The sequence below is a fragment of the Leopardus geoffroyi genome, chromosome X (genome assembly GCF_018350155.1).
Source record: "Leopardus geoffroyi isolate Oge1 chromosome X, O.geoffroyi_Oge1_pat1.0, whole genome shotgun sequence".
Classification (NCBI taxonomy): Eukaryota; Metazoa; Chordata; class Mammalia; order Carnivora; family Felidae; genus Leopardus; species Leopardus geoffroyi.
In genome coordinates this window covers 57,613,890-57,632,070 of record NC_059343.1, presented here as the reverse complement: position 1 = coordinate 57,632,070, position 18,181 = coordinate 57,613,890, and the positions used below count along the sequence as shown (strand labels likewise).

Sequence of the window (18,181 nt, the reverse complement as noted above, 5' to 3'; positions counted from 1 at the left end):
AAAGTGTCTACTTGAAAATAATATGAATACCTACCCAGGAACCCAAGAAACGCAACTGCCAAATAATGAGAAACTAAGAAAGCAATTCAGCAATGTGGTAAGATACAGAATCAAAATTTGAAAATTAATACTTTTCCTAGACAGGATTAAAAAATAAAATAGAAGAAGGGATATTCAAAATAGCAACACAAACTATAATACTCCAGAATATGCCTACCAAGGTAGGTGGTGTAAGAATTATATTAAGAAAACTATAAAAGCTCACTGAAAGACATAAAAGAAGACTTGAATAAAAATGCAGAGATCATGCTGCTGGAGGAGTAGGCACAATTCTCCTCAAGTTAATCTATAAATTGAATTCAGAATTTATGAAATTTGTGAATTTTTCATAGAACTTGGCAGCCTGATTCTAAAACTCATCTGGAAGAGAAAATAATCAAACTGGTTCTCATAAAAGAACAGTAAGGAGAAACTTGCCCTCCCAGAGATTAAAATACACTATAAACTATATCTATTAAAGGGCTTAAGAATAAGCAGATATACTAATAGGGCAGAATGGAGTCCAGAAATACACCTACACACATATCTTCAACCCAACATATCAAGATACCAAGTCAAATCAGTGGGTAAAGGGACTTCTTTTTAATAAATGATGCTAGAACAACCAGATATCCATGTGGGGTCAGGGGAATGATCAACCCCTATCTCACTTTATAACCAAAAACTAATTAAAGATAGATTACAAAACTAATGTAAAAGTTAAAACTATAAAGCTTCAAGTAGAAAACATGGGAGATTATCTTCATGACTCTGGGCAGGCAAAGATTTCATGGACAGGACACAAGCTTTTGTGCTAAAAGCTTTTAGAGCTTTTCTAAGCATTAATGAAAAGAAATGAGAAACCGCACTTCACAAAAATTAAAATTTCTGCTCAAAGATATCATTAAAAAGACAGACAAGCCACAGATTATAAAAGAATATTTGTAATATACACTATCTGACATTTGAATCCAAAATATATAAAGAACTCTCACAAATCATCAATAAAACGATGAATAACTCAATTTGTTAAAATGGGTAAAAGACTTGAAGGACACTTCAAAAGATAAGATACATAAATAGACAGTAAGTACATGAAAAGAGGCTCAACATTGTCATCTTTGAAATGCAAATTAGAACCATGATGAGATGCCAGTTGACACTCACGCTAATGTTTCTAAGACTGTGATGAACTGGAACTCTCATACGTTGCTGAAATGATACAAACTGTTAGAAATGGTACAAACTATGTTAGAGAACCATTAGGCATTTTCTTATACCGTTAAGCATACATCTACCTCTTCCACTCCTAGGTATTTACCCAAGAGAAATGAAAACATATATTAACAAAAAGACCTGCACATGAATGCTCAAGGCAGCCTTATTCATAATAGCTAACAACTGGGAATGACCCAAATTTCCATCTAAAGGAGAATGGAAAGACAAATAGTGGTATAATTATATAATGGAATACTACTCAGCAACACAGAGGAACACATCATTAATCAAAGCAAGAACATGGACGAATCTCCAAAAAAACCCACAACTAACCACATTATGGTAAATAAAAGCAGCCAGGCAAATAAAAATGATATGATTCCACTAATATGAAGTCTAAGAACATGCAAAATTAATCTATGGTGACAGAAGTCAGAAAGAAAGTGGTTGCTTAAGGTGGAAAATGGGTAGGGTGGGTTGACTGGGAAAGGGTACAAGGGAATGATAGTTACACAAGTGCATACACAACTATCAAAACTCAACAAACTGAACATTTAAAATATGTGCATTTTACTGTATATAAATTTTACCTCAAGAAAAAATTAGGAAAACAAAATTGGGAAAACATGAATGAAAAGATTACAAAGTTAAAAAATGAGACCGAGAAAATTATATGTAATATATATGCAACAAGTCATTAATATCTGGAATATATAAACAACTTCTAAAGTCAACAAGAGAAATATAACCTGAAAGAAGAAAAGTAATCAAAGGGTATGAACAGGCAATTCACAGAAATGGAAAGAGAAATGGCCAATAACATGAAAAAAATGTTCAATTTCACAAGTCATTGGGGGAAATACAAATTTTTAAAAATAACATGCAATGTTCAAGATGGACAAAAATAAAAAGATCAATGATATGAATACTGTCAACAGTACAGGGAAACATTCTCATATAGTATAGATAGCATGTATACTGGGACAGATATTTTGGAGAACAATATTTAGCAGTATTGAAAATCTCAAATGTGTATGTCCTTCACCCTAGCAATTCCTCTTCCCAGTATATAATCTAGAGAATACTCTCAAGTATATATCATATACATTGCTATCGACTGAGGTATCAGTCAATACCTCAGTTTCTAGCAATAGCTAGAAACTGGACAACCTAAATGTCATTCAAAACAGGAATAGTTAAATAAACATGGTAGACTTTGAACACTGTAGAATTCTATATAGCAGTTCTAAAAATGAGGCAGATTTATATAGTGATACAAAGAGATTTCAAAGATATCTTATTAAGAGACAAAAGGAAGTTGAAAAATAATATATGCAGTATTATAGCATTTGTCTTTAAAAACAACAGGGAAACACCAATTAAAAAACCAGGCAGGTGAAAGTAGTTATTCCTAGATTAGGATTGGGAGGTAGATCAAGGGGGGCTTTTCTCTTCATCTGCGTTGCTTGTGTTTTTATACTAGGAATTTATCCATACATTACTTGTGTAATTCAAACAAAATTAACTTAGCAATACTAAAACCTGTAAAGGCATATAACAAATATATTACTACATGTATATGCACACTTATGTACAGAAAAATATCTGGTGACAATACACACCAAACTTAATAGCCACAGTTTTAAATAAGAGCCTGCTTGAAAACTTAAAAGGAAGATCTGGGGAATGAAGTGTCCACAGGGGGCTTTAAAAAGCTAGGATATATTTCTGGAGATCTAGAAAGCTATGTGCATGCTCAGGAAAGACCTAAAAATGGCAGGAAATACCTAAAAAGCCCTTATCTTGTACCCCTGGCTGACTCTGAGGCCCAGTTCAAGAAGTGACTAAGATAGAGTTGTAACAAGTCTGAGTGTTAGGGACAAGCCCCAACACCTAATACAGAGCCCTAGGCAAATGCTGGAAAAGTTATAGTTCAAGGCATTTAAGGAAATCTGAGACCAATCATTGACTAACCACTAACCTTCTGTGACTGTATACTACTGGGAATTACAGAATTAGTCCAAGAAAGTCACTAAATATACTAAAGCAACAAGTTAGGTTTATTCTAGGAAAACAAGATTGGTTTAACATCCAAAAATCATTTAATGCAATAAGCCTTATCAACAGAATAATGAACAAAATAATATGATCATGCCAATAGATGATGAAAAATCATTTGACAAACTCATGATAAAAACACTCAACAAACTAGATATAGACAGAAATTCCTCATCCAGGTAGGGGCATCTATGAAAAACCCACAGCTGGGGTGCCTGGGTGGCTCAGTCAGTTAAGCATCCGACTTCAGCTCAGGTTATGATCTTGTGGCTCATGGGTTCAAGCCCTACTCCAGGCTCTGTGCTGACAGCTCAGAGCATGGAGCCTGTTTCCGATTCTGTGTCTCCCTCTCTCTCTCTGCCTCTCCCCTGCTCGCGCATGTGCTCGCTCTCTCTCAAAAATAAATAAACATTAAAAAAATTATAAAGAGAAAAGAAAAACCCACAGCTAACGTCATACTCAGTAGTAAAAGACTGAGTGCTTTTCCCCTAAAATCAGGAACAAGACAACAATATCCATTCTTACCACTTCTATCCAACATTGTCCTAGAGGTTCTAGCCAGGACAATGAGGCAAGAAAAGGAAATAAAGGCATCCAGACCAGCAAGGAAGAAGTAAAATTATCTCTGTTCACAGATGACATGAACTTGTATATAGAAATCCTAAAGAATCCATTAAAGACCTATTAGAACTAACAAATTCAGCAAGGTTGCAGATACAAGATCACTATACAAAGCTCAATAAACAATTTGAAAATGAAATTCCATTTACAACAGCATTGAAAAGAACAAAATATTTAGGAATAAGTTTAACAAGTGTAAAACTTATACTCTGAAAGTTAAAAAAAGTATTGAAGGATATTTAAGAAGATCTAAATGAATGGAAAGCCATTTGAGGTTTGTGAATTGAAAGACTTAATATTAAGATGGCAATACTTCCTAAATTGATCTACAGATTCAACACAATCCCTATGAAAATCCCAGCTGCCTTCTTTTCAGAAAATGACAAGCTGATCCTAACATTCATATGGAAATGCAAGGGACCCAGAATAGCCAAAACAATCTTGAAAAAGAACAAAGTTGAAGCACTCACACTTCCTGATTTCAAAACTTACTACAAAGTTACAGTAATCAAGATAGTATAGTACTGGCATAAGGATAGACATACAGATCAATGGAATAGAATTGAGATGCCAGTTGTTCTTGACAATGATGCCAAGACAGTTCCATGGGAAAGAATAGTCTTTTCAACAAATGATGCAGGATAATTGAATATCTACATGCAAAAAGACTGAAGTTTGGACTGCCACTTCACACCATATACAAAAATTAACTCAAAATGGATCAAAGACTTAAATACAGCATCTAAAACCATAAAACTCCTAGAAGAAAACAAGCATAAATCTTTGTGACCTTGGATTAGGCATTTTTTTAAAGATATGACACCAAACACACAAGAGAAAAAGTAGATGAATGGATGTCATCAAGGTTTTTTAAATTGTGTGCTTCAAAGGATACCATCAGTAAGTGAAAACATAACCCAGAGAATGGGAGAAAACATTTGCAAAGCATGTATCTGATAAGGGGTTAGTATCCAGAGCATTCATAAACTGATAAGGGCTTAGTATAAAGAACACACATAACTCAACCATAAAGAGATAAATAACCCAATTAAAAAATGGGCTAAGAATCCGAAAGAACATTGTTCTAAAAAGATATATAAATTGCTGATAAGCACATGAAACAATGCTCAACATCATTAGCCATTGAGGAAATGCAAACCAAAACCACAATGAGTTATCACTTCACACGCACTAGGATGGCTACAATTAAAGAAATAATAGGGGCTCCTGGGTGGCTTAGTCGTTTAAGCATCCAACTTCAGCTGAGGTCATGATCTCACAGTTGGTGAGCTCGAGCCCCATGTCTGGTGAGCCCCGCTTCTCTCTCTCTCCCTCTCTCTTCCCCTCCTGGGATTCTGTCTCTCTCCCTCTCTGTTCCTTGATCACTTGCATCCTCTCTCTCTCAAAAATAAAAAATTAAAAAGAATGGGGGGAGAAGTATAAATAAAATAAAAAACAAAAAAAATAATAAAAGTAAGAATATGAAAGAATTAGAATCCTATTTTTAGAACTAGAATTAGATTTCTAAAAATAACAATCCTAAGAAAGTTAAAGTGGTATAGGTCCTGTGAAAAACAGTCTGGCAGTTCTTCAAAAAGTTAAACACAGAGTTATCACATGATCCAGCAATTCCACTCTTAGGTATAGACCCAAGAGAAATGAAAACATACACCCACTTGAGAACTTGTACATCAATGCTCATCGCAGCATTATTCATAAAAAACAAAAGTGGAAACAACCCAAATGTCCATCAGTGGATAAATATATATATGAATATGTATTAATAATTAATAATAGTATTAATATACTCATGTAATAGAATATTGTTCGGCAATAAAAAGCAATGAAGTAGTGATACATGTTACACAACATGGATGAGCCTTGAAAACATTGTTAAGTCAAAGAAGCCAGTCACAAAGACCATATATTGTATGATCATATGTGTATGAAATGTCCTGAATAGGCAAATCTGTAGAGACAGAAAGCAGATTAATCATAGGCAGGCAGGGTGGGAGTGGGGGGGAGGTTGGGAAAAAATAGGAAATGACTGCTAATGCGTGTGGGTTTTCTTTTTGGGGTGATGAAAATGTTCTAAAACTTACTGTGGTGATGGTTACACAACTTTGTGAATATATAAAAATTACTGAATTGTACAGTTTAAAGGGGTGAATTTTATGGTATATTAATTACATTTTAATTAAAAAAAATAAATTTAAAAAGTTACCATACGACCCAGCTGTTACACACTTTGGTATATACCTAAACGGAAATTAAAACATTTGTCTACACTGGGGCGCTTGGGTAGTTTGGTCAGTTGGATGTCTGACTCTTGATTTTGGCTTGGGTCATGATCCCAGGGTCATGGGATCAAGTCCCATGTTGGGCTCCATGCTGGCATGGAACCTGCTTGGGATTCTCCCTTTCTCTCCCCCTCTCCTGCTCTCCCCCACTCGTGCTCTCTCACTCTCTCTCTAAAAAATTTTAAAAAACAAAAACAAAAAAACCCAAAAAAACCCATTTGTCTACACAAAAACTTATACACAGATGCTCAGAGAGCAATATTCAAAATAGCCAAATTGGATGCAACTGATACAAACAAAATGTTGTATATCCATACACCAGAATATGATTCTGCAATAAAAGTGAATGAAGTATGGATGATCCTTAAAAATCTTATGTTAAGTGAAGCAAGCCACTCCCAAAAGACCACATATTCTATGACTATATTTATACGAAATACAGGTTATGGTTGCCTAGGGCTAGAGAAGGGGGTGGGAATGGGGAGTGACTGCTAATTGGCATGGAGTCTCTTTTTGAGGTTGATAATAATGTTCTAAAATTAGATTGTGGTGATGGTTGCACAACTCTGTGAATATACTAAAATCCACCGAAATGTACAGTTTACATGAGTGATTTTTATGGTATGTGAATTAGATCTCAATAAAGCTGTTAAAAAAACTCAGAACTGTAAACCTAAAAAAAGACAGAGGCAGAAGAACCTTTAAAAATAGTATTAAGAAGGCTAAATCTCACAGTGCAAACACAGAACAAAAAGGGCACTTTCAAATACATTCAGAACAAAAAGCTGAATGAGGAAGAAATAGGTCTCTGCCCTGTGCCAGCAGTATAATAATGATGTATGACAGAGGTAAAATTCCTCAATTACTATTTTTGCTTCTGCATTCTCAGTTCCCCAGAGGGAACTGAAGCCCAATATGAGTAACGGGGTAGTAAGTGAGAACTGAACTACTTTAACAGGAGTTCAAATATCTTGGGCCAGAGGAATTATTACCAAGAAAAATGAGAGTAATTTCAAATAAGAATACTGAAGCTATGTCAATGATCTTTGAGGAAGCACAGAGAAAGACATTCCAGAAGACTGGACAGATGCAATTTCAATTTTTGAAAAAAAAAAAAAGAAGTATAAGTTAATTCTATAAATTACAGACCAGTAAGTTTGATGTAAGTCTTCTAGATTATTATGGGACAGAATATTACAGGGATGGCTTGCAAGAACCTAGGAACGGAAGAATAAACGCTAGAAGCCAGCTTGAATTCACGAAGTCAATTTAGGCTAATCCTTATTTCTTTTTTTTTTTTTTGAAAATTTTTTAGAGAGCACGTGTGAGTGTGGGGAGAGGGACAGAGGAAAAGAGAGAATCCCAAGCTAAGTGTAGAGTCCAACACAGGGCTCAATATCACAACCCTGAGATCATGACCTGAGCCGAAACCAAGAGTCAGATGCTCAACTGACTGAGCCATCTGGGCGCCCCTATTTCTTTTTTGTACTGTTACTGAACTGGTAGCTATGAGAAATATGGCAGACATAGTATACCTGAACTGTGGCAAGGCATTTGGCAAAATCTTTTATGAGATCCTTAGGTACAACATTGAGAAATAGGAGCTGGTTGTTAATTTTTGTTAACTAGATTAATTTTTGTTACCTAGAATAATCATTTGAAAGATCATTCCCAAAGCATGCAGATTACCAGGCCACTATCATGCTAGACAAATGTGTCTAATAGCATACACCACGGGGTTCTTTCAGCCTTAGGAGCTTCATTGTGTATATCCAACAACTTAAATGAACATCTGGAAACCATGCTGATGAGGTTTATAAGTGACAGTGTCTGATAAGGACAGTGAATGCTTCAGATGACAGAATCAGGATACTGATTTTAATCATAAGTAGCTGGGGGGTAAAACAGAACAAAAACTAAAACTTGCCTGGACCAGATGAAATCAAACCCAGGGCCAGATCCAAATCTCATCCCTACATTAGAAAATGAGTGTAAGGGAAAGAAATAATGTTTCACTATTTCTGAAATCAGCCTCAAACTTGAATTGCAGCTACCTTTAGAATACGACCTGAAATACTTCAGTCAAGGCAGCAACAACACAGTAAGAGTACTGCAAATTTTCATCTACAACTGTGGCCTTAATTTCTCTCACCCTCTTTTAGACGGTCCCCTTCAGCCTTGGTTTTCTTCTGTCTTTCTGATCCGGCAAGGTCTACAAGATGCAACTTGGAGCGAAAACTGCTATTCCTGTGATGACAAGAAGACACCAATGAGAACAGTACGTGAGCTTGAAGGCAGCTGAGTGTCAAAGCTGACCTGCTGGCTCTCATGTTCTTCCAAGTCAGCTCAAATGGCTCCACTGGTTACCAGTACTCAGAGTACTGATCTCCGAGGAATTGTCAATCAGCCAAAGAAGCAACTTAATACTCAACTTTAGTTGAACTAAGTTAAAATGTTGACTCTTGAAGCTGTAACTGTAACTTACTTGTCGCTTTTCTTTCTTTGTTCGATGGAGATTGTAAAGATGGCATGAGATCGGGATGACTGGGAGTTCATAGCTGTGGAGGCCACAGTCCTACAGTTGTTACCCTGTTCCAAACAGGAAACGGTATCCAGAGCAACTAAAACAGTCTTCTCGGTGAGTCCCACAATCTAATTCAGAGAAAGAAAAAAATTTCCTTAAGATTCAACTTTATTTACTTATTTTAGATTCTACTTTAAATACTTCATCAGAGATATAGGGATTGGTAGTTTAAAAAAATAATGCTTTCATGTTCCAATAGAACCTCAATAAATAGAACAGTTGTGGTAATGAGGACTGTTTGACTAGCAACTCTGTGATCACTGCAAACCAAGATCTCTAATCTCCCCTAGGAACTTCCAAAACAAGGGTACCAGACAATACTGGAGCTAGAAGAGATCTCTAGATTTTAGGATAAAGCAATGAATAGGTGCCTTCTGGAGAACCCCCAAGTGAAGGTAAGCTTTGGCCCCAAGAAGGGCAACACAAATAGTTACGGTATTTCTCTTTACTACTTTCTCCATGTGACCCTATGATCCTTCATATACCTCTGACCTGTTTTATACTTCATTTTCACTAGGGGAAATAGCAGGAAAACAGAGTCCTAGGCTTGGTACATATCCACCCAAGAGAATTTGTACAAATTAAAATCTCTTGGAGTCTCTGAAGATCGCCCTAGATGATTATAATGTCCCTTCTAGCCCAAATATGCTATTATTTTATTACTCCATGGCTCCCAAATCTACATCTGTGGCCCTAATTTCTAGTCTTTCATTTCAAATTGCCTGCCTCTTACACTTTGAAAACAGTGAATTATAAACCAAACTCATCTTCCTTCCACCAACACTGATTCTCTCCACTACTTCTCCACTTCTATCAGTATCTCTGTTCTCAAAACCTCAGATTCACCTTCAATTCTTTGCCTCCCATTTCTCCCTGTATAATCTATCACCAGCTCCTAGTCATTTTTCTTTTGCATCCATCACTTCCTTTCCCTTTCCACATCTACTTGCCTAGTCCAGGCAAATCTTACTTCATGCGTGAAGAATAAGGCAAAGTTTCTCCAACTGGCCTTCCTCATCTGTCTTCCTAGTCTGTCTCCTTTTCAGTCTACTTCTGTTCAGTCTCCCTAAAATCCTGCTTCCTAAAATGTCACCAAATTACTAAGTTCTGCGCTAAATAATGAGGATCCAAGGAGATTTTTCTTTGAAGTGTATGTATTTATTTTGAGAGAGAGAGAGAAAGAGAGAGCACATGCGCATACATGAGTGGTATAGGGGCAGAGAGAGAGGGAGAGAGAGAATCCCAAGCAGGCTCTGCACTGACAGCAAACCACAAGATCATGACCTGAGCCAAAATCAAGAGTCTGCTGCCCTACCGAGCCACCCAGGTGCTCCCAAGGAGATTTTTAAGACACTCTTAAACTTCAGGAGCTAACATAGCTGGAGAGATACACACATAAGACAAAATCTTGGTAAAAGTGGCCATAGCAATCTCATTTATAAACTGTTCACAGGGATGGAACACATGATGCTTTAGCCTGGCTTCATAATCTGGTCCTAACACATCTATTAATTCTCAACTCAAATTCTCTAATCCAGACAGACCGGTGTAGTCTTATTATCCCCAAGAGTATATTTCCTGTTTTCCTGCTTAAGCTACTCCTTGCTACAAGAATACCCTTACTTCTTTTCTCTACTTATATTCCATCCATCCCATTTGAAGAGTGTTTACAAACTTGTTCTTACCCACTCTAATTTAAGTCAGATACTCACACTTCTTTGAGAATTTTACCTCAAATAATGCTTGGGATTTAATTCCTGCCTTGGCATGCATATAAAAGATCTTGGAAATGGGCCAAAACCTGGCTCAGTACCAATATTCTTTCTGGAAATAGCACACATTTTGCCCAGGTTTTGTATCCCCACTATCCAAATTGTCTCCCTATATTCCAAATTTTTCAGGCTTTCAAATAAGTCTGACCTTTCAAGCCTTGCTTTAATACCTGGCTAATGACCAGAAGGAAAAAAAATCATAAGCACAGCTGCTCCTCATGTACCTGTATCCTAAACCTTCAACTTTCCATGCAGGGAAGAGAGGAAGGAAAAGGAGATGGGTAAGATACTATTTTACCAATTTTTCCTAAGTTATATAGACTCATCTACTTCCAGCCTTGGATTCTCCACCCCTGAATACTCAAGCTGGAGCTAGATCCAAGCTGTGCATGTTTTTGATTCTAGCTTCTGGATTTGGTCCACTCCCGTATACTAAACTCCCAACCTTGCCTTGAATTTTCTGTTCAGCTCCTCATCCCACATCTAAACCATATGACAGAAGCCTCTCATGTAAGTGATCTCTTCTTCCTTTGGTACTTATGGATTTTAAATTTTTTATATTATTCACCCTTTTTCCTTTTTAAATATCATCCCACTGCCTAGCACAATGTCTGTTACAGTGCTGTCCCAACAAATTTTCTGTGACCATGGTTATGTTCTATATCTGTGCTGTCCTACAGTAGCCACCAGCCACATATAGCTAGTGGGCACTTGATATGTGGCTGGTGTGATGAAGGGACTCAATTTTAAATTTCATTATATTTTAGTTCATTTAAGTTTAAATAGCCATTTGTGGCTAGTGGTTACTGTACTAAATAAATAGCCTGGTCTTAGAACTCTGTAAATAATAAATATTTAATTGATTGATATTAACATTCCTTCAAGAGGTAACAGGAAGATAACCCTCAGTTTGTTCTCTGTATTTAAGAGTATCTTATGGTTTGCCTCCCTCCCTGTTTTTATCTTATTTTATTAGGGGAGTGGGATGGGGGGACTGGGCTAAATGAGTGACAGGTATTAAGGAGGGCACTGGGTGTTATATGTAAATGATGAATCACAAAATTCTATTCCTGAAACCAGTACTGCACAATATATTAAAGAATTTAAATAAAAATGAGAAATAGGTAACAGGAAGATGATAAAACTTCCTTCCCCACAAGAGCTCCCATTTAGGAATTCTAGATTAACAAAGGGAATTAAGATCACACAAAACCCGAAAGACTGAGATGTCAGTAGTCATTTAAAACCACAGTGGCAAATAAAAGAGATGTAAATATTAGTGGTGGCCAACATTTTTCAGTAACATTAAATGAGAGACAAACACACCTTTATGCCTTCCTTAGGATCTTCCCGTATATTTATTTGAGAGGCTTTCTCACGAGACGGGCATAGAAGATCCAAGATTTCTTCGTTGTAAATCTGGTATTGTTAAAAATAAAGTGGCAAACACAAGATGTTAATAGTGGTAATCTTGGGTGACTTTTAAAATTCTTTGCAACTTCCTGTATTAAAAATATTTTACAACATTTTATTCTTATAATAAAGGACTTTAATTCTACATGTAACCATTTGATACTTACAAGAATGAATTCACATATTAGTTGTAACAAAATTGAGACTGCTCTTAAGACAGTTTCTTGGGAATACTGGACACAATGAAAAGTTACATGGGTGCCCAAATCCAGTTCTTTGATGGTGGCATGACAGTATCACCTTCCTGATTGTTAAAATGTAAGTAAAGGGTCCTTATTGGAGGGAGGAAATGAAAAGCAAACAGGAGAAGTGGCAACCAATATTTCAACAACCAGAACTCTAAGAACTTAGAACAGTGTTTAGCGGATAGTAAGCACCATATTTGTTTGCTATTATGGCTGTTGCTACTATTTAACATACGAAGTTCTTAAGTAATTTTTACATTTGATTACCTTGACCACAACTGGGTTAATCAAGATATCCAAAAAGGCTAATCTTAATGACGTTTAACTCCCCATCTTCCAACTCCACACCTCCTATACATATTAAGATTCAACTCCAGGATGAAGTATTCACATACAATATATAATTGCATGCTTAAATTATGTAAGTTTAATTATTGCTTATTAAAGATATCACTACTAAGGAACTAACCAACTAGTTTCCCAGAAGCCACAAATTTCTTAAACATAGGTTTGATGTCATAGGTTAGATATAACTGGCCCATCTACTTGTATAGTGATATTCACTAGAATGAAAACCCCACAAGGGTAGGGATTTTAATGTTTTGTTCATTGATATATCCTAAGTAGCTAGAACAGGTCCTGTAACGCAGTAGGTATTTAATAACTATCTGTTGAATAAACACATTCTATTATCACACACACAGCTCAATACTTCACCCACTTTTTATAACATTCTTCCTGAAACTAGAAGCATTATCACTTAGGCTTCAAAATAATAAAGGGAAATCAGATATTCTTCTGCATACTCTACAGGGAATCAGCAGTGGAAGCCAAATTGGAATTAAAGAATTCCTATTATCTTTTTATACGGCAATGCCAACTCCTCTAACAATCAGATTAAACAGACTCTTCTGACAAGAAAAGAACTGGGTGGGAGCCATTTCCAACTGAGCCAGTAAAGTTTCTCTATCAATTTATTAAAATGTAATTTACTAAAAATGCAATTTACTAATTTGAGTCATGCCAGGAAAAACATGATTTGGATTTATTTTTTCCACCCAAGTTACATTTGAATTCTATATAATTAAAGATAAATCATTTACCTCCAAGTATGATACTTTCAGAGTAAATTCGATGTCACTCTTTTTATCAATTTCTTTGAAGAGCAATTGTATTACCCTAGGAATAACCCCAACTGTTGGTTCATTCTCTTGCTCTGCAGTGTATGCACCTCCCATTGAATAGGTTTTTCCAGAGCCAGTTTGCCCATAGGCCAGTACGGTTGCATTGTATCCTGGCAAAACAGAAGTCACGTACATAGTGGTGTTTAAATATTTTCAACCAATCAATATACTCAACTTCTTTCAGCAATTATTTGCAACAAAATTGAGACTGCTCTCTTAAGACAAGGGTCTCTTAGGACTAGCAGACATACAGAAAACTTAGATGGGTGCCATGATTTTGCATTAGTCCAAATAAGCAAAGAAAAAAAAAAAACCAACTCCAGAATATGTGCCCCTCTTTGTGGCCCTTAAAAGCTAGGAAGTAAAACATTTATTTAGTTATTTAAATGTTATTTTTGAGAGAGTGAGTGAGAGCAAGCGAGCAGGGGAGGGGCAGAGAAAGAGGGGGACAGAATCTGAAGCAGGCTCCAGGCTCTTAGCTGTCAGCACAGAGCCTGATGTGGGGCCTGAACTCATGAACCATGAGATCATGACCTGAACCGAAGTTGGACGCTTAACCGACTGAGCCACCCAAGCACCCCAAAGAAGTAAAACATTTAAAGATATGAATGAGGTAATAAAGGTGGCCCAGTCACTGTCAAAAAGCCATTCAGAGCTTTATAATTCTACTTCTAGCAATTCTAAATTATGGGAATTAAATGAAAGTCTTAGAAGTTGCATAAATAGAAGGAATTCCAACATATATGTTTTTGATTACCAGTCTTCATCTGAAAAGGCAACAAAGTAGATTTTTTATAACCAATGAAAGCATCCACTCCCTATTTAAACTCTCAGTCCATCTGGACCATATTATCAGGCTTCTTATAGACATGTCATCATTTAAGTATGATTTAATGTGATATATGTTCTTGGCCTTTTTTTTTCTTTTTAAAAGAACTTGTATGTCTAAATGAAGACCTTGATATTCTGAAAGATCATAAGATGTTAAATCAAGATTTCCACTGTAATAAATAGCTAGTGTCAACTGGCACAACTACAGGGCAAAAACATAACATTCCATAATCATCTACAATACCACAGATATGTGTATATAGTAGTAACTGGGGAAACCAAGTTTCAGTACTTTTTCCAAAATATTCAGGGCTCTCTGGTATTGGGAATTCAGAGTAGAAGAGGATGTCACTGAGCTGAGTGAAAAAATATTGGCTTTGCCTTTGCAACTGAGAGCAATGTTAATCAAACATATACATATTAGAATCGCTACCTACTTTATATTGCCTCTAAAGACTATAATTTGATTCTTATAGTTTCCCAAGTTAAGATAAAAGTAGAACTATAGGGCTCTTACTAAACCGTGAAGGTACATTCTGAGGAAGATGACCAGATGATGAAGGGCCTGAGAACCATATTGTTTCTGGAATAACTAAAGGAAAGGAGGGATGGTTAATTAGAAGACTTAGATAGAATCATATAATTGTCTTCCAAATGTGTAAATAGGAAAAAGTTTAACGTTATAGTGAAGAAGCCTCGCAGACAACACTGTAATCAAATGATCAAAATGAACATCAGCAGTAACGAAATAAGTCATCATGTGCTGCTTGATAAGATTCAAAGGAAAGAATACAGCACCACTTCTGTGATATTCCTACTGAAGATATGCAACCTGAATCTAATCATAACATCAGACACACCAAAACTGATAAACAGTTTACAAAATTACTGGCTTGTGATCTTCAAAAAAGACTCGAAAAACTTTAAAATGAAACAGACTATACGGAGGCAGTACAACTATATACAATAAGTGCTTTTAAATGAGATCCTTTTACTCTAGAGGACATTATTGGGACAATTGGTGAAACTTGAAAGAAGTCTGAGGGCTAGATGGTAGTAATACAGCAATGCTTATTTCATGATTTTGATCTTTATATTGTAGTTATGTAGGAGGAAGCCCTTGATTGTAGCCAATATACATACACATCCAGGGTGCATCAGGTCAACAATTCATCTCAAATGATAGAAGAAAAAAAGTTCTTTATGCTGTTTTTGCAACATTTCTATAAGTTTGAGATTATTGCTTTAATGTTTTTAAAAAAATTTTTAAGTTTATTAATTTATTTTGAGAGAGACAGAGAGAGAGAGAGAGAGAGAGAGCACGCAGGGGAGGGGCAGAGAGGGAGGGAGACAGAGAATCCCAAGCAGGCTCTGCACTGTCAGTGCAGGTCTTGAACTCACAAGCCACAAGGTCATGACCTGAGCTGAAATCAAAAGTCCAATGCTTAGCCAACTAAGCCACTCAGGTGCCCCTGATTTAATATTGAAAAAATGTAAAACAGTGTTCAATGTGTCCTGAGCCATAACATCATTTAAAAAAGTGGGGAAAAAAAACACGTGAATAGCTGTTGCCTGTAAGAAGGCTTCTATTTACCTAGAGGGATGAACTAACATCACTGGAAATTATAGGGAAGCAAATTTCATCTCAATATAATCTAACCCAATTAGAATTGTCCAAAATCCAACCAATAGGACCCCCTATTGCAAGTTAGTGAGTTCCCTATCCCTATTTAAAAGAATTTTAAATAGATGGTGTAAGTTCACTTAGAGATATTGCTGGAAAGTATTTTTCTTTGGATACAAAGTAAGACTAGGTGATGTACAAACATGCCTTTCATCTTTAAGGGACTGGTGTGCCATGCTTCTACTTCTATGTAGCTCTCTGCTTTGAATCCTGAATAACCTCTGTACTAAAATAACAATAATTAGGGGTGCCTGGGTGGCTCGGCCGGTTGAGTGTCCTTTTAGCTCAGGTCATGATCTCACCGTTCTTGAGTTTGAGCCCCATAATGGGATTGCTGCTGTCAGCACAGAGCCCACTTCGGATCCTCCATCCCTCTCTCTCTCTCTGCCTCTCCCCTACTCACTCTCTCTCTCTCAAAAATAAACATTAAAAAAAGAATAACAATAATTAGACACCTCTCAGACATTGCTCCCTTCTTTAGAACCCTGCTATGGTCTTCAACAACACTAAAGCCTTAGCTTCTTTAATAAAGATTATTAACTGGTCAGAGTATTCAGGGGCTTTAGAAAATATCCTTCTTCACCTAAGGATTCTACTCATCATTCAAGACCTATCTCAAAGATTCCCTGTGTTGTGAAATTCACCCCTAATCCCCCGGCAATATTAGTGCCATCCTTTAGGTTATCATATCACTTTGAACACAGTGCTACTTCTATAGCAGGATTGAGTCTATTGTGCATTTTTAACTTTTAAAATGTCTTTTCTTAGGAGTGCCTGGGTGGCTCACTCAGTTAAGCGTCCGACTTCTACTCAGGTCATGATCTCACAGTTGGTGAGTTCAAGCCCCACATCAGGCTCTGTGCTGACAGCTCAGAGCCTGGAGCCTGCTTTGGATTCTGTGTGTGTGTGTCTCTCTCTGCCCCTCCCCGACTTGTGCTCTCTCTCAAAATTCAAATGTAAATAAATATTAAAATAAAATAAAGTGTCTTTTCTTAAAGGTAAGTGCAAAAAGGTTAAAATTTTTTATGTATTTAAAATTATGTATGTAGTCATCCACTTCCACTCCTACTCCTGGACTTTGAACTCCTCCAGGGCCTGGAAGCTATATGATCTTTCTCTGAATCCCTCAACAGGCTTTGCAGTACCTGGGCCTTAAGTAGGTTGGCATACCGATCATCTTCAGCACCCATAAAAGAACTTAGAATCTAATGGAGTTCCAGGACAAACAAACAAAAAATGTATATACAAGGCAAAGATGAGCAGAACCACCTACAACAAATACGGTATCAAACTACTTTCAAGCGTACAGACTTTCACAAATGACACTGGGTTAGTTCCTAGGCTGTGGGCTTTTTGAAGGCAGGGCTCATGTTTCATTTGTTCCTACATTTGCAGCACCGAGGCACAGTGCCTGACATAATACACGCTCGAGGAGTAGAAGAATTACATAGCCTCACCTTTAAATACGCCTTTTATGAGTGGTGCTACTGCTGTATTGAAGACTTCTTCCTGTTCAGTAGAGGGGTCAAACACAAAATCGTAGGTAAAGGATTTGTCAGTACCAACCACCACCTAGAGAAGGCAAAGAACAAGGAGTAAGAAAAAAAAAAAAATGAAAGGCAAGACCACGCCCCTCACTGCCATTTGGCCCCAGCTGTTCAGAGGCCAGCCCAGGACTCGCCTACGCACCTGTGGCTCCCCGGCTACGAAGGAAAGGCACATCTGGCAGCCCTCACTAATCTCTTTGGGGACCAGAGGGCGACATCGCAATGCCACTCTTACTGGAATTCCCTTCACCTCTTCCTTCATGATCCTACCGCAGCACCGTCTCTGAGGGGAGAAAAGAAGACACTTGCTGATGAATTTTGGTAGGTCAGGAGGGGTGGGAGTTCCGGTCCTCCTCGGAGGGTGGGATGGATTGGTTACGGAACTCAGCAAAAGCGGCGGCAGCCTCCCCATCCCAGGGGGGATTGCTGCCTCAGGAAAGTCACTGTCCCTCAGACAGGGCAGCCCGTCAGCCCGACACTCTGAAGAGAGCGAAGTGGAGTCTGAAATGAAAAGGAAAGCCCCCGGCGGAGATGACGACAAAGAACCAAAGCGCCACGGTACCAGGAAAGGCAGATCCTGAGCTAAGGTGTGCCCCCTTCACTCACCAAACTAAACGTCCCTTCCCCGATCTCCCGCCGCCCTATCTCAGCCGGAGCTTTAACCGCCAAGTTTCAAATCGGTCCC

General features: G+C 37.3%; 1 protein-coding gene across 2 annotated transcripts in view; it reads right to left on the bottom strand.

Annotated features, from left to right (window-relative positions):
* KIF4A (kinesin family member 4A) overlaps window positions 1–18,125 on the bottom strand; it is a 124,022-nt gene extending 105,897 nt beyond the window's left edge. Inside the window, exons 1-7 of one of the 2 annotated variants that reach the window (XM_045472699.1) lie at window positions 18,103–18,125; window positions 17,639–17,779; window positions 17,407–17,521; window positions 13,354–13,544; window positions 11,919–12,011; window positions 8,722–8,888; window positions 8,389–8,483 (exon numbers count right to left, since the gene is read on the bottom strand). In XM_045472699.1, coding sequence (XP_045328655.1) covers window positions 8,389–8,483; window positions 8,722–8,888; window positions 11,919–12,011; window positions 13,354–13,544; window positions 17,407–17,521; window positions 17,639–17,758 — 781 coding nt within the window. In that variant the 5' untranslated portion in view covers window positions 17,759–17,779; window positions 18,103–18,125. Of the gene's footprint in view, window positions 1–8,388; window positions 8,484–8,721; window positions 8,889–11,918; window positions 12,012–13,353; window positions 13,545–17,406; window positions 17,522–17,638; window positions 18,011–18,102 lie in introns of those variants that run through there. The other variant, XM_045472697.1, reaches the window with a different exon arrangement.
* Window positions 18,126–18,181: the final 56 nt, after the last annotated feature.